The sequence below is a fragment of the Molothrus aeneus genome, unplaced genomic scaffold, assembly GCF_037042795.1.
Source record: "Molothrus aeneus isolate 106 unplaced genomic scaffold, BPBGC_Maene_1.0 scaffold_30, whole genome shotgun sequence".
In the NCBI taxonomy this organism is placed as follows: domain Eukaryota; kingdom Metazoa; phylum Chordata; class Aves; order Passeriformes; family Icteridae; genus Molothrus; species Molothrus aeneus.
In genome coordinates this window covers 18427-44616 of record NW_027098964.1, presented here as the reverse complement: position 1 = coordinate 44616, position 26190 = coordinate 18427, and the positions used below count along the sequence as shown (strand labels likewise).

At 62.2% G+C, this 26190-nt stretch overlaps 2 protein-coding genes across 2 annotated transcripts in view; both read left to right on the top strand.

Moving 5' to 3' along the window:
- Positions 1–21599, top strand: part of CHD3 (chromodomain helicase DNA binding protein 3) — a 41780-nt gene extending 20181 nt beyond the window's left edge. The window contains exons 16-40 of the mRNA XM_066570222.1: positions 710–847; positions 2075–2196; positions 2824–2997; positions 3101–3242; positions 4117–4248; positions 4793–4910; positions 5621–5745; positions 6133–6364; positions 7057–7223; positions 8119–8296; positions 8875–8940; positions 9805–9890; positions 10530–10663; positions 12115–12259; positions 13033–13195; positions 13452–13564; positions 14033–14168; positions 14826–14924; positions 15449–15550; positions 15644–15752; positions 16550–16682; positions 18218–18413; positions 20182–20345; positions 20890–21019; positions 21463–21599. Coding sequence (XP_066426319.1) covers positions 710–847; positions 2075–2196; positions 2824–2997; positions 3101–3242; positions 4117–4248; positions 4793–4910; positions 5621–5745; positions 6133–6364; positions 7057–7223; positions 8119–8296; positions 8875–8940; positions 9805–9890; positions 10530–10663; positions 12115–12259; positions 13033–13195; positions 13452–13564; positions 14033–14168; positions 14826–14924; positions 15449–15550; positions 15644–15752; positions 16550–16682; positions 18218–18413; positions 20182–20345; positions 20890–21019; positions 21463–21563 — 3405 coding nt within the window. The 3' untranslated portion in view covers positions 21564–21599. The remainder of the gene's footprint in view (positions 1–709; positions 848–2074; positions 2197–2823; positions 2998–3100; positions 3243–4116; positions 4249–4792; positions 4911–5620; positions 5746–6132; positions 6365–7056; positions 7224–8118; positions 8297–8874; positions 8941–9804; positions 9891–10529; positions 10664–12114; positions 12260–13032; positions 13196–13451; positions 13565–14032; positions 14169–14825; positions 14925–15448; positions 15551–15643; positions 15753–16549; positions 16683–18217; positions 18414–20181; positions 20346–20889; positions 21020–21462) is intronic.
- A 1037-nt stretch (positions 21600–22636) lies between these two features.
- On the top strand, positions 22637–25499 carry LAMTOR4 (late endosomal/lysosomal adaptor, MAPK and MTOR activator 4). Its single transcript, XM_066570291.1, has 4 exons — positions 22637–22823; positions 23153–23233; positions 24071–24188; positions 25271–25499. The coding sequence occupies exons 1-4, from the start codon at positions 22821–22823 to the stop codon at positions 25366–25368; spliced, it is 300 nt and encodes a 99-aa protein (XP_066426388.1). The 5' UTR covers positions 22637–22820; the 3' UTR covers positions 25369–25499.
- Positions 25500–26190: the final 691 nt, after the last annotated feature.

The window sequence follows — 26190 nt, the reverse complement described above, 5'->3', positions numbered from 1 at the left end:
GGGTGGCACCTGGACACTTGGGTCACCTTGGGGTCCAGGATGGAGTTTTCCATGTTTTGGGGTTCTGGGTGGGTTTTTGGGGTTCTGGATGGGTTTTTGGGGTTCTGGGTGAGGTTTGGGGGGTTCTGGGTGGGTTTTTCCATGTTTTGGGGTGCTGTGCAGGATTCTGGGGGTTCTGGAAGGGTTTTTGGGGTTCTGGGTGGGGTTCTGAGGGTTCTGGGTGGGGTTTTTCCATGTTTTGGGGTTCTGGGTGGGGTTTTTGGGGTTCTGGGTGAGGTTTGGGGGGTTCTGGGTGAGGTTTGGGGGGTTCTGGATGGGTTTGGGGGGTTCTGGATGGGGTTTTGGGGTTCTGGATGGGTTTTGGGGGGTTTGGGGGGTTTTTGGGGTTCTGGGTCAGGTTTGGGCTGTTCTGGGTGAGGTTTGGGGGGTTCTGGGTGAGGTTTTCCCATGTTTTGGGGTTCTGGGTGAGGTTTGGGGGGTTCTGGGTGAGGTTTGAGGGTTCTGGATAGGATTTTTCCACCTTTTGGGGTTCCCTTTGGGGCTGTGCCCCGTTTTGGGGTTCTGGATGGGGCTTTTCCATATTTTGGCATTCTGGGTGGGGATTTTTCCACCTTTTGGGGTCCCCTATGGGGCCGTGCCCTGTTTGGGGGCTCCCTGTGTGTCCGTGCCCCATCTCGGGGTCCCCCTGAGCCCGTGCCCGTGCCCGCAGCGCGAGGCCCAGGTGAAGTTCCACGTTCTGCTCACGTCCTACGAGCTCATCACCATCGACCAGGCGGCGCTGGGCTCCATCCGCTGGGCCTGCCTGGTGGTGGACGAGGCCCACCGGCTCAAGAACAACCAGAGCAAGGTGGGGGGCACCCCAAAACCCGGGCGTGGGGCTGGGGGCACCCCAAAAACCGGGCATGGGGCTGGGGGCACCCCAAAAACCATCCATGGGGCTGGGGGCACCCCAAAAACCAGGCATGGGGCTGGGGGCACCCCAAAAACCGGGCATGGGGCTGGGGGCACCCCAAAAACCATCCATGGGGCAGGGGGCACCACAAAACCCATCCATGGGGCTGGGGGCACCCCAAAAACCATCCATGGGGCTGGGGGAACCCCAAAAACCATCCATGGGCCTGGGGGCACCCCAAAACCCGGGCGTGGGGCTGGGGGCACCCCAAAAACCGGGCATGGGGCTGGGGGCACCCCAAAAACCATCCATGGGGCAGGGGGCACCCCAAAACCCGGGCGTGGGGCTGGGGGCACCCCAAAACCTGGGGATGGGACCCCAAAACCCCGAGGTGTGGATGGGGATTGTTGGGTACCTGCCTGGTGGTGGACGAGGCCCACAGGCTCAAGAACAACCAGTCCAAGGTGGGGGGCACCCCAAAACCCGGGCGTGGGGCTGGGGGAACCCCAAAACCCATCCATGGGGCTGGGGGCACCCCAAAAACCAGGCATGGGGCTGGGGGCACCCCAAAAACCGGGCATGGGGCTGGGGGGCACCCCAAAACCCGGGCATGGGGCTGGGGGAACCCCAAAAACCATCCAAGGGGCTGGGGGGCACCCCACAAGCTGGGGGTGTGAGTGGGAGGCACCCCAAAACCTGGGGATCCCTGATTTTAGGGTCCCTGAGGGTGCCCCAGGTGAATGTCAGGGGTGTCCCTGCTGTGTTTTGGGGTGCCCCAGGTGGGTTTTGGGGCGCCCCAGGTGTGTCTGGGGGTGCCCAGGTGGTTTTGGGGTGTCTGAGGGGTGGATCAGGGGTGCCCCAGGTGCATTTTGGGATGCCCCAGGTGGTTTTGGGGTGCTCAGGTGTATTTTGGGATGCCCCAGGTGCGTTTTGGGGCGCCCCAGGTGGTTTTGGGGCGCCCCAGGTGTGTCTGGGGGTGCCCAGGTGTATTTTGGGATGCCCAGGTTCATTTTGGGGTGCCCCAGGTGTGTCTGGGGGTGCCCAGGTGGTTTTGGGGTGTCTGAGGGGTGGATCAGGGGTGCCCGGGTGTATTTTGGGATGCCCAGGTGCGTTTTGGGGCTCCCCTGCTCTATCTGGGGGTGCCCAGGCGGTTTTGGGGTGTCTGAGGCCGTGTCCCCGCAGTTTTTCCGGGTGCTGAACGGGTACAAGATCGAGCACAAGCTGCTGCTGACGGGGACCCCGCTGCAGAACAACCTGGAGGAGCTGTTCCACCTGCTCAACTTCCTGACCCCCGAGCGCTTCAAGTGCGTCCCCTGTGTCACCCCCTGTGTCACCCCCTGTGTCACCTCCTGTGTCACCTGTCCCTTCCTGTGTCACCTGTCCCCTCCTGTGTCACCGATGTCACCCCCCATGTCACCCCCTGTGTCACCCGTGTCCCTTCCTGTGTCCCCTCCACGTCCCCTCACTGTCCCTGTCCCTGTGTCCCCTCCGTGTCCCCTCACTGACCGTGTCCCCATGTCCCCACACTGTCCCTGTCCCCGTGTCCCCAGTAACCTGGAGGGCTTCCTGTGTCCCCCTGTCCTCTCACTGTCCCTTGTGTCCCCGTGTCCCCTCACTGTCCCTGTCCCCCTGTCCCCTCACTGTCCGTGTCCCCGTGTCCCCAGTAACCTGGAGGAGTTCCTCCATGTCCCCACGCTGACCCTGTCTCTGTGTCCCCATGTCCCCTCACTGACCATGTCCCCATGTTGCCGTGTCCCCTCACTGTCCGTGTCCCCGTGTCCCCAGTAACCTGGAGGAGTTCCTCCATGTCCCCACGCTGACCCTGTCTCTGTGTCCCCCTGTCCCCTCACTGACCATGTCCCCATGTCCCCTCACTGACCATGTCCCCATGTTGCCGTGTCCCCTCACTGTCCGTGTCCCCGTGTCCCCAGTAACCTGGAGGGCTTCCTGGAGGAGTTTGCCGACATCTCCAAGGAGGACCAGATCAAGAAGCTCCACGACCTGCTGGGCCCCCACATGCTGCGGCGCCTCAAGGCCGACGTCTTCAAGAACATGCCGGCCAAGACGGAGCTGATCGTGCGCGTGGAGCTCAGCCCCATGCAGAAGTAGGGCCCCGTCCCCCTGTCCCCTGCCCCAGGGACTGTCCCCGGCCCTGCCAGGGCCACCGTGGTGTCCCCAGAGCGGCCGGTGGCACCGCTGTCCCCGCAGGAAGTACTACAAGTACATCCTGACGAGGAACTTCGAGGCGCTCAACTCGCGGGGCGGGGGGAACCAGGTGTCGCTGCTCAACATCATGATGGACCTCAAGAAGTGCTGCAACCACCCCTACCTGTTCCCCGTGGCTGCCATGGTGGGGACATGGGGACAGCGGGGACGTGGGGGGGCACCGGGGGGTGTGGGGGGACACGGGGACACCAGGGACAGTGGGGACACCAGGGACAGTGGGGACATGGGGACTCCGGGGACAGTGGGGACATGGGGACATCGGGGACAGTGGGGACATGGGGACATCGGGGACAGTGGGGACATGGGGACAGCGGGGACGTGGGGGGGGCATTGGGGGGTGTGAGGGGACACAGGGACACCAGGGACACGGAGACAACAGGGACAGTGGGGACATGGGGACACCGGGGACGTGGGGGGGACAGCGGGGACGTGGGGGGACACGGGGACACCAGGGACACAGGGATACCAGGGACAGTGGGGACAAGGAGAGGACATGGGGGGACATGGGGACAGGGAGGGGACATGGGGACGGACATGGAGGGATGTGGGGACAAGAAGGGGTTGGAGTGACACGGCAAGGACAGAGGGACATGGGGTGGAGGAGCAGGGGACATGGAGATCATGGGGGGACACCTGTCCCTGTGGGTGACCTGGCAGTGTCCCCATGGGTGATGTCCCCATGGGTGACCTGGCGGTGTCCCCATGGGTGATGTCCCCATGGGTGACCTGGCAGTGTCCCCATGGGTGGTGTCCCCATGGTGACCTGGCAGTGTCCCCATGGGTGATGTCCCCATGGGTGACCTGGCGGTGTCCCCATGGGTGACCTGGCGGTGTCCCTGTGGGTGACCTGGCAGTGTCCCCGTGGGTGACCTGGCAGTGTCCCCGTGGGTGATGTCCCCATGGGTGACCTGGCGGTGTCCCCATGGGTGACCTGGCAGTGTCCCCATGGTGACCTGGCAGTGTCCCCGTGGGTGACCTGGCGGTGTCCCTGTCCCCAGGAGTCCCCGAAGCTGCCGAGTGGCGCCTACGAGGGCGGGGCCCTGATCAAGGCCTCGGGGAAGCTGCTGCTGCTGCAGAAGATGCTGCGCAAGCTGAAGGAGCAGAACCACCGCGTGCTCATCTTCTCCCAGGTGGGACCCCAAAACCACCCCAAAATATCCCAAAATATCCCCAAAACCACCCCCAGAACCACCGCGTGCTCATCTTCTCCCAGGTGGGACCCCAAAACCACCCCAAAATATCCCAAAATATCCCCAAAACCACCCCCAGAACCACCGCGTGCTCATCTTCTCCCAGGTGGGACCCCAAAACACCCCAAAATATCCCAAAATATCCTCAAAACCACCCAAAATCCCCCCAGAACCACCGCGTGCTCATCTTCTCCCAGGTGGGACCCCAAGCACCACAAAACTGCCCCAAAATATCCCTGAAATACCCAAAATCCCCCCAGAACCACCGCGTGCTCATCTTCTCCCAGGTGGGACCCCAAAATACCCCAAATCCCCCCAGTCTGCCCAGTATGGGCTCTCCCAGTCCCTCCCAGTGCCTCCCAGTGTGCCCAGTACAGAGTCTGCAGTCTCTCCCAGTCCCTCCCAGTGCCTCCCAGTGCCTCCCAGTCCCTCCCAGTCCCTCCCAGTCCCTCCCAGTGCCTCCCAGTCTGACCAGTGCTCACAGATGACGAAGATGCTGGACCTGCTGGAGGATTTCCTGGACTACGAGGGCTACAAGTACGAGCGCATCGACGGCGGCATCACCGGGGCCCTGCGGCAGGAGGCCATCGACCGCTTCAACGGTAGGGACAGGGGACAGGGACGGGGACAGAGGGGACAGAGACGGGGATGGGGACAGGGACAGGGATGGGGACAGGGACGGGGATGGGGACAGGGATGGGGATGGGGACAGGGACAGGGATGGGGACAGGGATGGGGACAGGGACGGGGACAGAGGGGACAGGGACAGGGGATGGGGACAGGGATGGGGACAGGGATGGTGACAGGGGACAGGGACAGGGATGGGGACAGGGATGGGGACAGGGATGGGGACAGGGATGGGGACAATGACAGGGACAGGGATGGGGACAGGGACAGGGACAGGGGACAAGGATGGGGACAGGGATGGGGACAGGGATGGGGACAGGGATGGGGACAATGACAGGGACAGGGATGGGGACAGGGACAGGGACAGGGGACAAGGATGGGGACAGGGACAGGGACGGGGACAGGGGACAGGGGACAGGGGACAGGGATGGGGACAGGGATGGCGACAGGGACAGGGATGGGGACAGGGGACAGGGACAGGGATGGGGACAGGGACAGGCATGGGGACAGGGGGAGTTGAGGTGTCCTGAGGAATTCAGGTGGTTTTGGGGTGTTTTTGGGGTGAATTTGGGGTATTTTGGATCCGTCACTGATGCTGGCGGGGTAGCACTGGGGGGGTGGTTTTGGGGTGATTTTGGGGTGAATTTGGGGTGTTTTGGGTCCGTCACTGACGCCGGGGGGGCAGCGCCGGGGGCGCAGCAGTTCTGTTTCCTGCTGTCGACGCGGGCCGGGGGCCTCGGCATCAACCTGGCAACGGCCGACACGGTGGTGATCTTTGACTCGGACTGGAACCCCCACAACGACATCCAGGTGGGCACCCGGGCACTGGCACCTGGGCACTGTCACACACCTGGGCACTGGCACCTGGGCAGTGTCACACACCTGGGTGCTGGCACCTGGACACTGTCACACACCTGGGCACTGGCACCTGGCCCATGTCACACACCCGGGCACTGGCACCTGGGCACTGTCACACACCTGGGCACTGGCACCTGTGTAATGCCATCACTGGGCACCTGGACAGTGTCCCCGTCCCTGTAGGCGTTCAGCCGGGCTCACCCCATGGGCCAGGCTGTCCCCTCATGTCCCTGGGGTGTCTCTGGTGTGTCCCCATCCCATCTGTCATGCCCCTGGTGTGTCCCCACGCTGTCCCCACGCTGTCCCCACGCTGTCCCTGACCTGTCCCCTCCCTCTCAGGCCTTCAGCCGGGCTCACCGCATCGGCCAGGCCAACAAGGTGATGATTTACCGCTTCGTGACGCGGGCCTCGGTGGAGGAGCGGATCACGCAGGTGGCCAAGCGCAAGATGATGCTGACGCACCTGGTGGTGCGCCCGGGGCTGGGCTCCAAGGCCGGCTCCATGTCCAAGCAGGAGCTCGACGACATCCTCAAGTTCGGCACCGAGGAGCTCTTCAAGGACGAGAACGAGGGTGGGCATGGGGTGGGGCGGGGTGGGATCGATGGGGTGGGGTGGGATGGGATGGGATGGGATAATGAGGTGGGGTGGGATCGGTGGGGTGGGATGGGATGGGATTGATGGGGTGGGATAATGGGATGGGGTGGACTGGGCTGTGTTGGGTTGGACTGGGCCGTATTGGGCTGGACTGGGCCGTGTTGGGCTGGACTGGGCCGTGCTGGGTTGGACTGGGCTGTGTTGGGTTGGACTGGGCTGTGTTGGGCCGTGTTGGGTTGGACTGGGCCGTGTTGGGCTGGACTGGGCCGTGCTGGGTTGGACTGGGCTGTGTTGGGTTGGACTGGGCTGTGTTGGGCCGTGTTGGGTTGGACTGGGCCGTGTTGGGCTGGACTGGGCCGTGCTGGGTTGGACTGGGCTGTGTTGGGTTGGACTGGGCTGTGTTGGGCTGGACTGGGCCGTGTTGGGCTGGACTGGGCCGTGTTGGGCCAAGTTGGGGTGTGACAAAGCCGTGTCACATCACCTTGAGAAGTGACAAAGCCACATGGGGCCATGTCAAGCCATGTTGGGGTGTGACAAAGCCGTGTCACATCACCTTGGAGCGCGTCCCCACGTGTCCCAGCACGCGTGGCTGTGTCCGGCCGTGTCTCAGCACGCGTGGCCGTGTCCGGCCGTGTCTCAGCACGCGTGACACGGCGTGGCCACACGCAGGGGACAACAAGGAGGAGGACAGCAGCGTCATCCACTACGACAACGAGGCCATCGCGCGGCTGCTGGACCGCAACCAGGACGCCACCGACGACGCCGACGTGCAGAACATGAACGAGTACCTGAGCTCCTTCAAGGTGGCCCAGTACGTCGTCAGGGAGGAGGACAAGGTGTGCTGGGGACACTGTGGGGACAATGGGGACACTGGGGGGACACTGGGGGGACATGGAGGGACACTGGGGGACGTGGGCGTGGTGGGGATGGAGAGATGTTGGGTGGGTGAAGGACGTGGGGACATTGGAGATGGTGGAGAGGGAAGTGATGGGGACAATGGGAGGGGACAATGGGATTGGGGTCAGTGGGATTGGGGACAGTGAGATGGGGACAATGGGATGGGGACAATGGGATGGGGACAATGAGATGGGGACAAGGAGATTGGGGACAGTGAGATGGGGACAATGGGATGGGGACAAGGAGATTGGGGACAATGGGATTGGGACAGTGGGACTGGGGACAATGGGATGGGGACAATGGGATGGGGACAATGAGATGGGGACAGTGGGACTGGGGACAATGAGATGGGGACAGTGGGATGATGGAGTTGAGGACTGGAGAGGATGGAGATGATGGAGACAGTGGAGATGAAGATGATGAAAATGATGAAGATGGGAACAGTGGAGATGGAGATGATGAGGATGATGATGGAGATGGAGATGATGATGATGATGGAGGTGGAGATGATGAGGATAAGGATGATGATGGAGATGGGGATGATGATGATGATGGAGGTGGAGATGATGATGAGGATAAGGATGATGATGGAGATGGGGATGATGATGAGGATAAGGATGATGATGGGGATGCGGATGATGATGATGAGGATGATGGAGATGGGGATGATGATGATGAGGATGATGGAGATGATGATGCTGATGATGCTGGAGACACCAAGGACAGGGACACCAGAGCTGGGCACACCATCCCCAGCGCTGACCGACATGGCACTGACCCCGGGTGACCCCGGGTGACCCCGGGTGACCCCGAGTGACCCCGAGTGTCCGGCAGATCGAGGAGATCGAGCGGGAGATCATCAAGCAGGAGGAGAACGTGGACCCCGACTACTGGGAGAAGCTGCTGAGGCACCACTACGAGCAGCAGCAGGAGGACCTGGCCAGGAACCTGGGCAAGGGCAAGCGCGTGCGCAAGCAGGTCAACTACAACGACGCCGCCCAGGAGGACCAAGGTGGGCACTGGGAGGGACTGGGAGGGACTGGGATGGACTGGGACACACTGGGATACACTGGGATAGCATTGGGACAGACTGGGATGGAACCTGGGCAAGGGCAAGCGCGTGCGCAAGCAGGGCAACTACAACGACGCCGCCCAGGAGGAACAAGGTGGGCACTGGGATGGCACTGGGACACACTGGGAGGGACTGGGACACACTGGGATGGCACTGGGACACACTGGGATGGCACTGGGACACACTGGGAGGGACTGGGACACACTGGGATACACTGGGATAGCATTGGGACAAACTGGGATGGAACCCAGGCAAGGGCAAGCCCAGGTCAACTACAACGCCGCCGCCCAGGAGGACCAAGGTGGGCACTGGGATGGACTGGGACACACTGAGATGGCACTGGGACACACTGGGACAGACTGGGGTGGCACTGGGACACACTGGGACACACTGGGACAGACTGGGGTGGCACTGGGACACACTGGGACACACTGGGACACACTGGGACAGACTGGGGTGGCACTGGGACGCTGGGATGGCACCGGGCTGTCACTGAGTGTCCCCACCGTGTCCCCCAGACAACCAGTCCGAGTACTCGGTGGGCTCCGAGGAGGAGGACGAGGACTTCGACGAGCGGCCCGAGGGTGAGGGACCCTGGGGGGACAGGGTGTCCCCAAAGGGGTCTGGGTGTCCCCAAGGGGGGCAGGGTGTCCCCAAAGGGGTCTGGGTGTCACTAAAGGGGGTCTGGGTGCCTCCAAGTGGGGTCAGAGTGTCCCCAAGGGGGGGTCAGAGGTCCTGGGGCATTTGGGGTGGCCCAAGATGGCTCAGGGTGTCCCTAAGGGGGTCACAGTGTCACCAAGGGGGGGCTCAGGGTGCCATGGGGGGGTCAGGGTGTCCCCAAGGTAGGGTCAGGGTGCCATGGGGGGGTCAGGGTGTCCTCAAGGTGGGATCAGGGTGCCATGGGTGGGGTCAGGGTGCCATGGGGTGGGGTCATGGTGGCCATTGGGGGTGTCAGGATGCCATGGGGGGGTCAGGGTGTCCCCAAGGTGGGGTCAGGGTGCCATGGGTGGGGTCAGGGTGCCATGGGTGGGGTCACGGTGGCCATTGGGGGGGTCAGGGTGTCCCTAAGGAGGTCAGGGTGCCATGGGTGGGGTCAGGGTGCCATGGGTGGGGTCACGGTGGCCATTGGGGGGGTCAGGGTGTCCCTAAGGAGGTCAGGGTGCCATGGGGGGGGTCAGGGTGCCATGGGGGGGGTCAGGGTGTCCCTAAGGAGGTCAGGGTGTCCCCAAGGTGGGGTCAGGGTGCCATGGGGGGGGTCAGGGTGCCATTGTGGGGGGGGTCAGGGTGCCATGGGGGGGGTCAGGGTGTCCCTAAGGGGGGGTCAGGGTGCCATTGGGGGGGTCAGGGTGTCCCCAGGGTGGGGTCAGGGTGCCATTGGGAGGGGTCAGGGTGCCATGGGGGGGGTCAGGGTGCCATGGGGGGGGTTGCTGACCCCTCCCCTCCCCCAGGCCGGCGTCAGTCCAAGCGGCAGCTGCGGAACGAGAAGGACAAACCCCTCCCCCCACTGCTGGCCCGGGTGGGCGGCAACATCGAGGTGAGGGGGGGACACTGGGGACACCTGGGGACACCCTGGGGACACCCTGGGGACACCCCTGGGGGGCTTGGGGACATTCCCGGGAGCCTGGGGACACCCCTGGGGACACCTGGGTCACCTCCACATGGGGCTCAGACACCTGAGTGACCCCTCAGCACCTGGGTCCCCAAATCAGAGGGTCAGGGGTCACCTGGAGCCCACTGTGCCCACGTCTGGGGACAAGGCATGGGGGGGACTCTGCACAGCCAATGTCCCCAGTGTCCCCTTGATGTCCCCAATGTGTCCCCAATGTGTCCCCAGTGTCCTCAATGTCCTCAATGTCCCCAATGTCCCCCTGACCCTCTGTTGCCCCTGATGTCCCCAATGTCCCCGATGACCCCGATGTCCCCAGTGTCACCAATGTCCTCAATGTGCCCAATGCCCCTCGATGTCCCCAGTGCCCCCAATGTCCCTGATGCCCCCAATGCCCCCAATGTCCCCGATGCCCCCATTGTCCCCAATGCCCCTGATGTCCCCAATGCCCCCAGTGGCCCCAATGTCCCCAATGTCCCCAATGCCCCCAATGCCCCCGATGTCCCCGATGTCCCCAATGCCCCCAATGTCCCCTCAATGTCCCCGATGCCCCCGATGTGTCCCCAGGTGCTGGGGTTCAACACGAGGCAGCGCAAGGCTTTCCTCAACGCTGTCATGCGCTGGGGGATGCCCCCCCAGGACGCCTTCACGTCCCAGTGGCTCGTGAGGGACCTGCGGGGCAAAACCGAGAAGGAGTTCAAGTAGGTGACAAAGGGGACGCACCTGGGGACACACCTGGGGACACCGGGGAGGGGTGGTGGCACTGCGGAGACCACAGGATCTATGGGGGAAAGGTGGCGTCAAGGACGGGTGGTGGCATCAGGGACGGGTGGTGGCACTGGGCCGATGGCATCGAGGACAGGTGATGTCAGGGACAGGTGGTGGCACTGGGGACAAGGGTTGACACCGGGTGGTGGCACTGGGGACAGGCGGTGGCGTCAGGGGGACAGGTGGTGGCAGGGTAGTGAGGTGTCCGTGTGTCCCCATGTCCTCATGTTGTCCCCATGTCCTCTGCGTCCTTTCATCCCCATGTCCTTATTGTCCCCGTGTCCCCTCATCTTCCTGTGTGGCCCTGTGCCCTCCATTGTCCCCCAATGTCCCCCAGTGTCCCCAATGTGCCCAATGCCCCTCGATGTCCCCAATGTCCCCAATGTCCCCAGTGTCCCCAATGTCCCTGATGTCTCCAATGTCCCTGATGTCCCCAATGTCCCCAATGTCCCCAATGTCCCTGTGCCCTCAATTGTCCCATGTCCCAAATGTCCCCAATGTCTCCAGTGTTCCCAATGTCTCCGATGTCCCCAATGTCCCCAATGTCCCCAATGTGCCCAATGCCCCTCAATGTCCCCAATGTCCCTGATGTCCCCAATGTCTCCAATGTCGCCGCTGTCCCCGTGCCACATGATGAGCCCTTACTCAGCCGAGCGCTGTCCCTGTCGGTGTTCCTGGGGCCCGGACGAGGCCGTGTCCCCCTCAGCCCGACACAAAGCCACCCCCGATGTCCCCGTGTCCCCCTCGGGGGGCCGGGTGTGGCCCAGGGGACGCCAGAGCGGTGGCAGGTCCCTGGTCCCTGCCATGACCCCGGCACAGCCCCCACGGGCGCCGTGACGAGGGGACGGGCTGATGGTGCGGGGACGGCAGGGACACTGGGGACACTGGGGACACTGGGGACTGTGGGGACACTGGGGACATTGGGGACTGTGGGGACACTGGGGACACTGGGGACACTGGGGACATTGGGGACACTGGGGACACTGGGGACTGTGGGGACACTGGGGACACTGGGGACACTGGGGACTGTGGGGACACTGGGGACAGGGTCTGTGGGGACAGTGACCTTGGGGCAGGGTGTGTGGGCATGGTGGCGCAGGTGGCACAGGCAGGGGCACGGGCAGTGTCAGCGGCACAATCAGGGGTGGTGGCTCAGTTGGTGGCAGTGGCTCAGGCGGTGGCAGTGGCTCAGGCGGTGGTGGCACAGGGTTGGTGGCAGTGGCCATGGAGTGGTGGCCTAGGGGTGGCAGTGTCCCCGGGGTTGGTGGCCCAGCAGTGGCCCTGAATGCTGTCCCCAGGGCCTACGTGTCCCCTGTTCCTGCTGTCCCCAGGGCCTACGTGTCCCTGTTCATGCTGTCCCTGTTCCTGCTGTCCCTGTCCCCAGGGCCTACGTGTCCCTGTTCATGCGCCACCTGTGCGAGCCGGGCGCCGACGGCTCCGAGACCTTCGCGGACGGCGTCCCCAGGGAGGGGCTGAGCCGGCAGCAGGTGCTGACCCGCATCGGAGTCATGTCCCTCGTCAAGAAAAAGGTACCTGGGACACCTGGGGACAGGCTGGGGACAGGCTGGGGACACCTGGGACACCCAGGGACAGGCTGGGGACACCTGGGACACCCAGGGACACCTGGGGACAGGCTGGGGACACCTGGGGACAGGCTGGGGACAGGCTGGGGACACCTGGGACACCCAGGGACACCCAGGGACAGGCTGGGGACAGCCCAGCCTGAACACGGGGAGGGGCTGAGCCAGCAGCAGGCGCTGACCCCCATCGGAGTCATGTCCCTTGTCAAGGAAAAGGTACCTGGGGACACCTGGGGACACACCTGGGACAGCCCTGGGGACAGGCCTGAGCACCTGGGGACAGGCTGGGGACAGGCTGAGTAGCTGGGGACACACCTGGGACAGCCTGAATGCCTGGGGACACACCTGGGGACAGGCTGGGACAGCCCTGGGACACGCAGGGACACCTGGGGACACACCTGGGGACAGCCTGGGAACAGCCTGGACACCTGGGGTTCCTTGGGCAGGTTTTTGGGGTGGCTTTTTGGGGTTCTTAGGGTTTTTGGGGTTTTTGACCTCCCCCTGTTGTGTCCCCTGGGCAGGTGCAGGAGTTTGAGCTCATCAACGGGCGCTGCTCCCTGCCCGAGCCGGGCCCTGGGGGTGTTTTAGGGTCCCTTTTTGGGGCAGGTTTTAGGGGTGGATTTTGATGGTTTTGGGGTGGGATTTTTTGGGGTTTTTGGGGTTTTTGGGATGGATTTTCAGGGTTTTTGGGATCCCCTGACCCCTCCACGTCCCCTGTGCAGGTGCAGGAGTTCGAGCACATCAACGGGCGCTGGTCCCTGCCCGAGCTGGCCCCCGAGCCCAGCGCCGACTCCAAGCGCTCGTCCCGCGCCTCCTCCCCCGCCAAGACCGGACCCCCCAGCCCCGAGCAGAGCGGCCCCCCCAGCCCCGCGCCCCCCACACCCGGTACCCACGGCGGGGACACCACGGGGACAGGGATGGGGACACAATGGGGGGGTCACAGGGACAGGGATGGGGACATGGGGACAAAGATGGGGACAGGGATGGGGGCAGAGGGACAGGGAACATGGCTGGGGACAGGAATGGGGACATGGGGACAGGGATGGGGACAGGAATGGGGACACGGGGACAGGGATGGGGACACGGGGACACGGCTGGGGACAGGATGGGGACAGCATGTGCTGACGTCCCCTGTCCCCAGCCACGCCGGCGCCCAGCGAGCGCGGGGACGGGCCAGGGCCACCCCCGGACAGGGACGAGGGTGACACCAGGGACGAGAAAGAGCCCAAAGGCCCCGAGAAGATGGAGACAGATGTGAGTGACACAACTGTCCCCAACCCTGTCCCTGTCCCCACCACGGCCTCCCTGTCCCAGTCGTCTTCTCCTTGTCCCCAACTCCGTCCCATCCCTGTCCCCAGCTGTGTCCTCGCTGTCCCCAACGCTGTCCCTGTCCCCAACGCTGTCCCTGTCCCCAACGCTGTCCCCACCCTCCTGTCCTTGTCCCCGTCCCCGTGTCCCCAGCTGTGTCCTCGCTGTCCCCAACGCTGTCCCTGTCCCCAACGCTGTCCCTGTCCCCAACGCTGTCCCCACCCTCCTGTCCTTGTCCCTGTCCCTGTCCCCAGCTGTGTCCTCGCTGTCCCCAGCGCTGTCCCTGTCCCCAACGCTGTCCCCACCCTCCTGTCCTTGTCCCTGTCCCCGTGTCCCCCCTTGGTGTCGCTCTCAGGGGGGCGATGTCCCCACGGATGGGGACGCCGAGGGTGACAGCCCCTCCTGTCCCCGCAGCCCCCTGTCCCCGAGGTGCCACCGTCGCCGGGCGATGGCAGCGAGGCCGAAGGGCCCCGCAAGGGGGAGGAGGAGGAGGGACCCGGCCACAGGGACCCCGAGGCCGAAGGGCCCCCGGCCCGTGAGGAGCGGCCAGGTGAGACCCCCCGGGAAACCCCAAATCCTGGGAACCCCCAAAATCCCTAATGCCAAAAACCCCAAATCCCGGGAACCCCAAAAACCCCAAATCTCAGAAATGCCAAAAACCCCAAATCCCAGAAACCCCAAATCCTGGAAACCCCAAATCCTGGGAAACCCAAATCCCAGAAACCCAAACCCCCAAAAACCCCAAATCCCAGAAACCCCAAATCCTGGAAACACCAAATCCTGGGAAACCCAAATCCCAGAAACCCAAACCCCCAAAAACCCCAAATCCCAGAAACCCCAAATCCTGGAAACACCAAATCCTGGGAAACCCAAATCCCAGAAACCCAAACCCTCAAAAACCCCAAACTCCCAAAAACCCCAAATCCCAGGAACCCCAAATCCTGGAAACCCCAAAAACCCAAACCCCAAAAACCCCAAATCCCTTGAAAATCCCAAATCCCTGGAAAACCCCAAACTACAAAAACCCCAAATCTCCAAACCCCCAAAAATCCCAAAACCCCCAAATCCCAAAAAACCCAAAACCTCCAAAACCCCCAAAAACCCCAAAACCCCCAAAAACCCCTGAAAACCCCTGAAAACCTCAAAAACCCCCAAAAACCCCAAAAGCCCCAAAAGCCCAAAAGCCCCAAAAGCCCCAACCCCGCAGGTGCCGAGGCCGAGAAGGTTCCGGGGCTGGACAAGGGGGACGAGAAGGCCCCGGAGGAGGAGCCCAAGGAGCGCCCGGGGGACCCCGACCCCAAACGAGGTAATGGGGGCGGGGCTTTAAGGGAAAGGGGCGTGGTCTGATCCACGATGGGCGGGGCTTCATAAAAGGGGGCATGTCCTAATAAACAGACAGGACGGTGTTTCACAGAAGGGGGTGTGGCCTAGCACGAGTGGGTGGTGCTTATTTGAAGGGGTGTGGTCTAAGAGGACTGGGCGGGGCTTAGAAAAAGAGGCGTGGCCTAACCTGGTCGGGGCGGGGCTTAACCCACCCCTTGTCTCGTTTATTGTTGGGGCTGGGGGGATTTGGGGGGACCGAGGGGGGGGTCAGACGTGCCCTGAGCCCCCCAAACCCATCCCTGAACCCCCAAACCCATCCCTGACACCCCAAACCTATCCCTGACCCCCAAACCCATCCTTGACCCCCTAAACCCATCCCTGACACCCCAAACCCATCCCTGATCCCCCAAATGTGTCCCTGACCCCCCAAATTTGTCCCTGACCCCCCAATGCCCCCCTGACCCCCCAAATGTGTCCCTGACCCCCCGAATGTTCCGCTCCCCGCAGAGGAGCCCAAGGCCGAGCGGGAGCCGCGGCCCAACGGGCGCCGCGAGGACAAGGCCGAGAAGCCGCGGTTCATGTTCAACATCGCCGACGGCGGCTTCACGGGTGAGCACGGGGACACCCAGGGGACACTGGGGACACCCAGGGGACACCGGGGACACCAGGGGACAGCCCTGACCCGCTGCCCCCTCCCTGCAGAGCTGCACACGCTGTGGCAGAACGAGGAGCGCGCCGCCATCTCCTCGGGGAAGCTCAACGAGATCTGGCACCGGCGCCACGACTACTGGCTGCTGGCTGGCATCGTCCTGTATCCTTGGGGTGTCACCAGGGGTGTCACCAGGGGATTTGGGGTGTCCCTGGGCTGGGGACAGTGACAGCACAGTGAGGGTGACATGGATGTGAGGGTGGCACTGGTGACACGGCTGCTGGCTGCTGGCTGGCATCGTCCTGTATCCTTGGGGTGTCACCAGGGGTGTCACTGTGGGCATTGGGGTGTCACCAGGGGATTAGGGTGTCCTTGGGCTGGGGACAGTGACAGCACAGTGAGGGTGACACCACAGTGAAGGTGACAGCCAGGAGAGGGTGACAAATGTGGGTGACAGCCAGGAGAGGGTGGCATCCATGGTTGGTGTGCTGGATGCGGGGGACACTGGGGACAGGGAGATGTGATGATGCAGTGACAGAGTGGCACGGTGACACAGGTGACATGGTCACACAGTGACAGGTGACAAAGGTGACACAGGTGACAAAGGTGACACGGTGACAGGTGGCATCCTTAGCGCGCAGCCACGGCTCCGTGTGCTGTGTATGGGAGATGTGATGGTGCAGTGATAGGGTGACATGGTGCCATGGTGACATGGTGACAGGGTGACACAGTGACAGGGTGACACAGGTGACACAGGTGACATGGTGACACAGGTGACACAGGTGACACAGTGACAGGGTGACACAGGTGACAGGGTGACACAGGTGACACAGGTGACAGGTGGCACGGTGACACAGGTGACATGGTGACACAGGTGACACGGTAACACAGGTGACACGGTGACAGGTGACACAGGTGACAAAGGTGACACGGTGACAGGTGGCATCCTTAGCGCGCAGCCACGGCTACGCGCGCTGGACCGACATCCAGAACGACGGCGCCTTCGGGGTCATCAACGAACCCTTCAAGGGCGAGGCCTCCAAGGGCAACTTCCTGGAGATGAAGAACAAGTTCCTGGCGCGCCGCTTCAAGGTCAGCAAAGCGGGGGACACCGGTGGCACGGGGTGGCACGGGGGTGACAGCGAGGGTGGCACTGGGGTGGCACTGGGGTGGCCTTGCATGAGGGGCTGGGATGAGCGGGAAGGCGGCCAAGGGTGCTCCCACACCTGGGCGGGTCCTGCAGGTGTTGGGTGAGGTCAGGGTTGGACACCTGGACATTTGTGTTGTCCAGATGTTGATGAGGTCAGGGCTGAACCTGTCAACACCTGAACCCTCCAGCTGTTGATGAGGTCAGGGCTAAACCCACCCATACCTGGACCATCCAGATGTTGATGAAATCAGGATTAGACCCACCAACACCTGGACCCTCCAGCTGTTGATGAGGTCGGGGCTGGACCCACCCACACCTGAACCCTCCAGCTGTTGATGAAATCAGTGCTGATCCCTCCAGCTGTTGATGGAATCAGTTCTGACCCCTCCAGCTGTTGATGGAATCAGGGCTAAATGCCCCAGCTGTTGATGAAGTCACTTCTGACCCCCCCAGCCATTGATGGAATCAGGGCTGGACCCACCCACACCTGAACCCCTCCAGCTGTTGATGGAATCAGTTCTGACCCCTCCAGCTGTTGATGGAATCAGGGCTGCACCCTCCAGCTGTTGATGAAATCAGGGCTAAATGCCCCAGCTGTTGATGAAGTCACTTCTGATCCCCTCCAGCCGTTGATGGAATCAGGGCTGCTCCCTCCAGCCATTGATGGAATCAGTTCTGATCCCTCCAGCTGTTGATGGAATCAGTTCTGACCCCTCCAGCTGTTGATGGAATCAGGGCTGCACCCTCCAGCTGTTGATGAAATCAGGGCTAAATGCCCCAGCTGTTGATGAAGTCACTTCTGATCCCCTCCAGCCATTGATGGAATCAGTTCTGATCCCTCCAGCTGTTGATGGAATCAGGGTTGGACCCTCCAGCTGTTGATGAAATCAGTTCTGACCCCTCCAGCTGTTGATGGAATCAGTTCTGACCCCTCCAGCTGTTGATGGAATCAGGGTTGGACCCTCCAGCCGTTGATGGAATCAGTTCTGACCCCTCCAGCTGTTGATGGAATCAGTTCTGACCCCTCCAGCTGTTGATGGAATCAGGGCTGATCCCCCCAGCTGTTGATGGAATCAGTTCTGACCCCTCCAGCTGTTGATGGAATCAGGGCTGCACCCTCCAGCCGTTGATGGAATCAGTTCTGACCCCTCCAGCCGTTGATGGAATCAGTTCTGACCCCTCCAGCCGTTGATGGAATCAGTTCTGACCCCTCCAGCCGTTGATGGAATCAGTTCTGATCCCACCAGCCGTTGATGGAATCAGTTCTGACCCCTCCAGCCGTTGATGGAATCAGTTCTGACCCCTCCAGCTGTTGATGGAATCAGTTCTGATCCCACCAGCCGTTGATGGAATCAGTTCTGACCCCTCCAGCTGTTGATGGACTCAAGACTGATCCCCCCAGCCGTTGATGGAATTGGGGCTCCCCCCCTCTCCCCACACCCGAACCCATCCCCTCCTTTCTCCCCTCCTGCTGCAGCTGCTGGAGCAGGCGCTGGTGATCGAGGAGCAGCTGCGCCGCGCCGCCTACCTGAACATGACGCAGGACCCCAGCCACCCCGCCATGGCGCTCAACACGCGCTTCGCCGAGGTCGAGTGCCTGGCCGAGAGCCACCAGCACTTGTCCAAGGAGTCGCTGGCGGGCAACAAGCCGGCCAACGCCGTGCTGCACAAGGGTAAGGGGCGGCAGCAGGGCCGGCGCGCCCGGCGCGGGGCTCGGCCCGTGTAGCGCCCGCCTCGTGCTCTGTACGCGCCTGTGACGCCATTAAAGAGGGGTTTGCTCCCACCCAACGCCGCCTCCCGGTGTCTCCTTGCTCTGCGTGTGCTTTCTGGGGCGGGGCAGGGGCGGGGCTGCGCCGCGACGCCGGGCACGGGGCGCCAGGAGAGGTGCTGGAAAGGTGGAGGAAAGTGGTAGTAAAGGTGGAGTAAAGTGATAGTAAGGTTGTAGTAAAGCAGGAGTAGAGTAGAGTAGAGTAGTCTTAAAGTTGGAGTAAAGTAGTCTTAAAGTTGGAGTAAAGCACTAGCAAAGTAGGAGTAGAGTATGATTAGAGTAGCAGTAAAGTTGGAGTAAGGTCAGGGTAAAGTCCAAGTAAATTCAGACTAAAGTCCAAGTAAGTTCGGGCTAAAGTCTGAGTAAATTGGAACTAAAGTCCGAGTAAAATGGGACTAAAGTCCAAGTAAAGTCCATGTAAATTCGGACTGAAGTCCACGTAAAGGCAGAGTAAATTTGGAGTGAATTTGGACTAAAGTCAGCGTAAAGGAGGAGTAAAGTCTGGGTAAATTCAGACTAAAGTCTGAGTACATTGGGACTAAAGTCTCAGTAAATTCAGACTGAAGTCCAAGTAAAGTCAGTGTAAAGGTGGAGTAAAATCCAAGTAAATTTGGAGTAAAGTCCAAGTAAAGTCAGCGCAAAGGGAGAGGAAATTCTGAGGAAATTTGGAGTAAAGGCAGAGCAAAGTTGCAATAAAGTCCAAGTAAGCTCGGAGTAAAGTCAGCGTAAGGCGGGAGGCGCATGGAGGGGTCGTGGCTTGGCGCTGAGGTGGCTCTGCTGAGTAGCTGTGGTGTAAAGCTGGAGTATGTCCCTAGTGCCGTCCTGTGTGTATCTCTGGAGTAGTTTACGCCTTGATCCCTTCCCTCCCTCCCTCCCTCCTCCCTCCTTGCCTGGGGCTGTTTGGGCGGAGCATCCCCGGAGTATCCCCGCGGTGCATGCTGGGAGTAAGGCTGGAGTAGCACCGGTGTTTGCATGCGCTGGAGCACCCCGGTGTAAGCGCGGAGTATCCCTGGTGTAATTAATGAGTAAAGCCTGGAGGGCTCGGGGGGGATGAGCTGAGTAAACCCGGAGTATCCCTGGTGTATTTAATGCCAGGAATATCCCTGGAGTCACCTCCAGCATGTCCGAGGAGTAGCCATGGAGTAGCCATGGAGTAGCCCAGTGTGTGCAGGCCTGCAGTAAGGCAGGAGTAACCCTGGAGTATTACTGGGGCATCCAACAAGTACCCCCAGAGCGTAAAGAGTAACCCTGGAGTATCTCCCAAGTACCTCGAGGAGATACTCAGAGTAAGGAGCACAGCTGAGGGGGTACCTCCACTGTGGGCGAGTTAAATCAGGAGTAAACCCAGAGTAAGCCAGGAATAAACCCAGAGTAAGTCAGGAGTATCCCCTGAGTACCCCCACCCTACTCACACCCCCTCCCCCTGTGCATGCCCCCCTCCCCCGCCCACCCGCAACCCTGAGTAAGCTCTGAGTAACCCCTGAGTAACTCCCACCTCCTCCCCCTCCCTCTCTCTACCTCCCATTCTCACGTGAGTATCTCCCGCCCACCCCCTCCCCACGAGTAACCCGTGAGTAACCCGTGAGTAGGCTGTGAGTAAGCTGTGAGTAGGCTGTGAGCAGGGCCGGGCGGTGCTGACGGGGCTGTCTCTCTCTCTCTGTGCCCGCGGGCAGTGCTGAACCAGCTGGAGGAGCTGCTCAGTGACATGAAGGCGGACGTGACGCGCCTGCCGGCCACGCTGTCCCGCATCCCCCCCATCGCCGCCCGCCTGCAGATGAGCGAGCGCAGCATCCTCAGCCGCCTGGCCAGCAAGGGCACCGAGAGCCACCCCCCGCCCGTGAGTCACCCCTGGGGACATTGGCATTGTCACCTTGTCACCTTGTCACACTGCCCCCGGGGATATCGGCATTGTCACCCTGCCCCTGTCCCCACTATGGCATCCGCAGCCGCCTGGCCAGCAAGGGCACCGAGAGCCACCCCCCGCCCGTGAGTGACACCTTGGGGACACTGTCACCTTGCCCTGGGGACATTGTCACCCTGTCACCCTGTGCCCCTGCCACCCTGCCCTGGGAATGTCCCCTGCCCCCACAGCAGGTGACAGCAGGGGGGTGGCACCAGGAGGTGACATGGGGGGGATGACCCTGGGAGGTGACCCTGGAGGTGACCCTGGCGGTGACCCTGGCGGTGACCCTGGGAGTGACCCTGGGGGTGACCCTGGCGGTGACCCTGGGGGTGACCCTGGCGGTGACCCTGGGAGTGACCCTGGGAGGTGACCCTGGGAGGTGACCCTGGGAGGTGACCCTGGGGGTGACCCTGGGAGGTGACCCTGGCGGTGACCCTGGAGGTGACCCTGGCAGTGACAGCCCTGTCCCTGTCCCCAGAGCTTCCCGCCGGGTCCCTACGCCACCCCCCCGAGCTACGGGGGCACCTTTGGGACCCCCCCGGCCGGAGCCCTCCCCCACCCCGGGGGGGCCAACTACAGCCAGATGCCACCAGGGTCCTTCATCTCCGGTGAGACTGGGGACAGTGGGGACACTGAGGGGACACTGGGGACAATCGGACATGGGGGTCACAAATGGGGACATCCCCCCCGGGGTGCCAGATGCCACCAGGGGTCACCGAGGGGTCCCTGGGGGGACCATTTGGGGGATCCTTGGAGGGGTCGTTTGGGGAGGGGTCACTGGGGCGGCGGGGTCGGGGTCACTGAGGGGTCCCAAGGGTGTCACCCATGGGTGGGGGTCTCTGGGTGTGTCTGACACCCCCGTTGCTGGTGAAGCGCGAGGGGCTCCCATTGATTGGGGGGGTCCCTGAGGGGGTTCCCGTGGGTGGGGAGGGGTCTCAGGGGGTGTCACCCGTGGGTGGGGGGGTTCCCATGGGTGGGGAGGGGTCTCTGGGGTTCCCATGGATGGGTGGGGGGTCCCAGACGCCCCCTGACGCCCCCGTTTCCCCCCCAGCCTCGAACGGCCCCGCGGTGCTGGTGAAGCGCGAGGCGGAGGCGCTGGAGCAGCAGCGCAAGGAGCCCCGGGGGGGGGAGGTGATTTGCATCGACGACTGAGGGGGGGCGGGGCCTGGGGGGGGCCCCGCCCCTCCCCCACCCCCCCCAACCCCTCCCCAACCCCCCCCCCCCCAACCCCCCCCCGCCCCCGGAGAGCCCGGCGGGGTGGGGGAGGGGCAGCGCGCGGGGTGGGGGCGGGGCTATAAATACGGAATTCTATAAATATGGATTTATGGGGGGGGAGGGGCGGGGCGGGGGGCGGGGCGCTCCCACCCCTCCCCCCTCTCCCCCTTCCCCCCCCCCCCCACCGGGCACGGGCTCGTGATTGGACGGCAGCGAACGAATAAACCCCGGAAACGGCCCTGGCCACGCCCCCCGCCTGCGCCGCGGTCACGCCCCCCGGGGAAAGGGGGCGTGGTCAAAATGTGGTGGGCGTGGTTAGTGGTGGGTGGGCGTGGCTATCATGGGGTGGGTGTGGTTTGCATTGAGGTGGGCGTGGATAATGTGGGGATGCGTGGCTACAGTGGGCTGGGCGTGGCTACCATAGGAGTGGGTGTGGCTAAAATTTAGTGGGCGTGGTTATCATTGGGGTGGGTGTGGCTACTGGGGATGGGCGTGGCAACTGTGGGGATGGACATAGCCATCGTGGGGGTGGGCGTGGCTAGTGTGGGGATGAGCATCCTGTGGGTAGGCGTGGCTACCATCGGGACGGGCGTGGCCACCATGGCAGTGGTCACGTGGGGCTGGTGGCTACCAGGACATGGGGTTTGACCACTGGTGGAGTGGGCGTGGCTCCCGATGAGTGGGCGTGGCTATCGTGGGGTGGGTGCGGCCACATTTCGGGTGGGCGTGGCTATCGTGGGGGTGGGTGTGGCCACCATGGAGTGCTCAGCTTGTGCCCATCATGGCGGTGGCCGGGGGGGGTGAGGGAAATTCCATTTTTTGAAGCTCTTTTGCGCCGTTTTGCCCAAATTTGGGCGTTTTCGGAGTGCGGGGGCGGAGCTGGAGGACTGAGGGACGATAGAGAGGGGCGCTGGAGGACTGAGCGTCACTTCCGGGTCTGCGGAAGAACAATAGAGAGGAGCGGTGAAAGAATGAGCGGAACTTCCGGTTTAACGGAGGAAACCATAAAGAGAACGCGGGAGGACTGAGCATCACTTCCGGTCCGCTGAACCATAGAGTTCAACCACGTGATCCCGCAGCCCACTCTGATTGGTGGGCGCGTTGGTGACGAGCGGCTCTCTGAACCAATGAAGAGGCGGGGCTGGCTATGAGGGCGGGGGTCACGTGACCGGAACAGGAAGTGGGAGCGTCGCTATGGTGAGAACTGGGCTGGGGAACTGGGAATGGACTGGGAGGGACTGGGAATGGACTGGGAGGAACTGGCGGGGTCCTGAGGGGTCACTGGGGGGCGGCTCGGGTGTTACTGGTGCTTACTGGGACGCCAGCGGCCCGTACTGCTTTGTACTGGTTCATACTGGTCCATACTGGTTTATACTGGAGCGGATCCTGAGGGTCACTGGCCCGAACCAGCCCGTAATGGTTCACGGTGGTCTGTAGCGCTCTGCACTGGTTCATACTGGTTTATACTGGTCTGTACTCGTTTATACTGGTTTATACTGGTTCATACTGGTTTGTGCTGGTCGCAGACGGCGGCGCTGACGCAGGGGCTGGAGCGGGTGCCGGCCCAGGCCGGGTACCTCGTCATCAGCGACGGCGCCGTGCTGGCGGTGAGACCCCAAAAATGGGGGGGAAAAATCAGGGGAGGAGGGAGGAAAAAATTGGGGAAGGGTCCCTAAAAATGGGGGGAAAAAAACCTGGGGCGGGGTCCCTAAAAATTGGGGAGGGGCACCCAAAAATTGGGGGAGGAGGATCCAAAAATATGGGGGAAAAAACTGGGGAGGGGGTCCCTGAAATTGGGAGAAAAAATGGAGAACGGGGGTGGAAAAATTAAAGGGGAGGGGTCCCCAAAAATTGGGGGAGGGGGACCCAAAAAATGGGGGAGAAACTGGGGGAGTCCAACTTTTTTTGGGGTCTTAATATTGGGGAAGGGGGGAGCAGAAAATTGGGGGCAGGGGTCCCTAAAAATTGGGGGAGGGTGATTCAAAAAAATGGGGGAAAAAATTGGGGAGGGGTCCCTAAAAGTTGGGGGAGGGAGGAGCAGAAAATTTGGGGGAGGGTCCCTAAAAATGGGGGGAAAAATTGGGGGAGAGGGGAGGAGAAAATCTGGGGGAGGGATCCCTAAAAATTGGGGATTCCCAGGTGGTTTTTGGGGCATTTTTTGGGATTTTGCCCTTCTGGGCTCCCCCAATTGTTTTCGGGATTTTCCCCTGAAAATTCCCAAAAAATTCTGGGGGATCGCCAAGAATTTTGGGAATTTTTGGGGGATCCCCAGCTCCTTTTTTAGGGGTTCCCAGCTGCTTTTTGGGGTGATTTTGCTGCATTCCGGTGCCATTTTTTTGGGGGGATTTTTCCCCTCCGGGTTCCCCTAAATTTTTTGGGGATTTTCCCCTGAGAGTTCCCAACCATTTTGGGGTTCCCCAAACGTGGAATTTTTGCCTGCCCAGTCCTCGGGGGACCTGGAGAACGACGAGCACACGGCCACGGTGCTGCAGGGCCTGGTGGCCACGGCCCTGGGGCTGCGCCTGCCCCGCGGCCACGAGCCGCCCTTCCGCCGCCTCTCGGGTGAGAAAAGGCCCCAAAACCGCCAAAAATGGCCCCAAAACTGCCCCAAAATAGCCCTGTGGCCATGAGCCGCCCTTCCGCCGCCTCTCGGGTGAGAAATGGCCCCAAAAATGGCTCCAAAATAGCCCCAAAATGGCCCTAAATAGCCCCACTCCCATGAGCCGCCTTTCCGCCGCCTCTCGGGTGAGAAATGGCCCCAAAACTGCCCAAAATTGACCCAAAATGGTCCCAAAATAGCCCTGTGGCCATGAGCTGCCCTTCTGCCGCCTCTCGGGTGAGGAACGGCCCCAAAACCGCCAAAAATTGACCCAAAATGTCCATAAATGGCCCCACGGCCGTGAGCTGCCCTTCCGCTGCCTCTCAGGTGAGAAATGGCCCCAAAACCGCTAAAAATGGCCCCAAAATGGCCCTAAATGGTCCCTAAATGGCCCCACTGCCACGAGCTGCCCTTCCGCCGCCTCTCGGGTGAGGAACGGCCCCAAAACCACCAAAAATGGCCCCAAAACTGCCCCAAAATAGCCCTGTGGCCATGAGCCGCCCTTCCGCTGCCTCTCAGGTGAGGAACAGCCCCAAAACCGCCAAAAAATGACCCAAAATGGCCCCAAAATGTCCATAAATGGCCCCATGGCCATGAGCTGCCCTTCTGCTGCCTCTTGGGTGAGGAACGGCCCCAAAACCGCCAAAAATGGCCCCAGAATGGCCCTAAATGTACCCAAAATAGCCCTAAATGTCCCCACATGGTCCCAAGGTGATCCTAAATTGCCCCCAAATGTCCCCCAAAATGTCCCAAAGGGCTCAAAATGGCCCCAGGTGTCCCCAAAGTGTCCCCAAAAGTGACCAGATGGACTCAAATGACCCCAAAATGGTCCCAGACCGGTTCCAAAATGTCCCTAAATCTCCTTGAATGTCCCCAAAATGTCCTCAAATGTCCCCACGGCAGGGGTGGCCCTGTCCCCATTGTCCCCAGTGGTGTTTGGCGAGCACTCCCTCCCTGTCACTGTCCCTGATGGCCCTGGGGACACCGGGGGTGGCTCTGGGGACACCGGGGGTGGCCCTGTCCCCATTGTCCCCATTGTCCCCAGTGGTGTTTGGCGAGCACTCCCTCCTCGTCACCGTCTCGGGACAGAAACTCTTCGTGGTCAAGCGCCACCACCACGTCCAGGAGCCGGTGGCCGTGTGAGAAATGTCCCCAGAGGTCCCCAAAGTGTCCCCAGAGGAGGTGGTGGCACCGCTGCCCTGTCCCCTCTCCTGCTGTCCCCAAAGTGTCCCCAGATCCCCCCCCGTGGGGACAATAAACGGCGTCCGAGGGCGGCTTTGGTGCTTTGTGACCTCCTTGGGGACACCCGGGTGGCATCGGGTGGCATCCAGGCCACCCCTGGGGACATCCAGGTGACACCAGGTGACATCCAGGTCTCTTTATTGGCAATAAATAACAGGGACAGAGGTGCCAACCTTGTCCCCAATGTCCCCAGCCCGGGGGTGGCACTGCAGGCCCCTCCCCTCTCCCCCCACTTTGGCTCGGGGACACTTCCCCGATGTCCCCAAATGTCCCCAGAGCCCCAAACGCGGGCACGGCTCCAGGCCGTGTCCCCAAAGTGTCCCCAAGGTCCCCTCCATGGCACGTGGCAGTGGCAGCGACCCCCCCGCGTTGTCCCCAATGTCCCCACAGTGTCCCCAAGGCTCTGGGGGTGGCCCTGTCCCCTTGGTCCCCGTCCCTGGCACACTGGGGACACCGAGGGTGGCTCTGTCCCCATTGTCCCCAATGTCCTGAAGATGGCACAGGGGGGTGGCCCTGTCCCCTTGGTCCCTGTCCCCAATGTCCCCAAGGCCCTGGAAGTGGCCCTGAGGCTCTGGGGACACCGGGGGTGGCCTTGTCCCCATTGTCCCCATTGTCCCCCTGTCCCCACTGTCCCAGAGCCGTCCCTGCCACTCTGGCCATGTCCCCCCACTGTCCCCCCATGCTGTCCCTGCTGTCCCCACGCTGTCCCCCTGCTATCCCCTC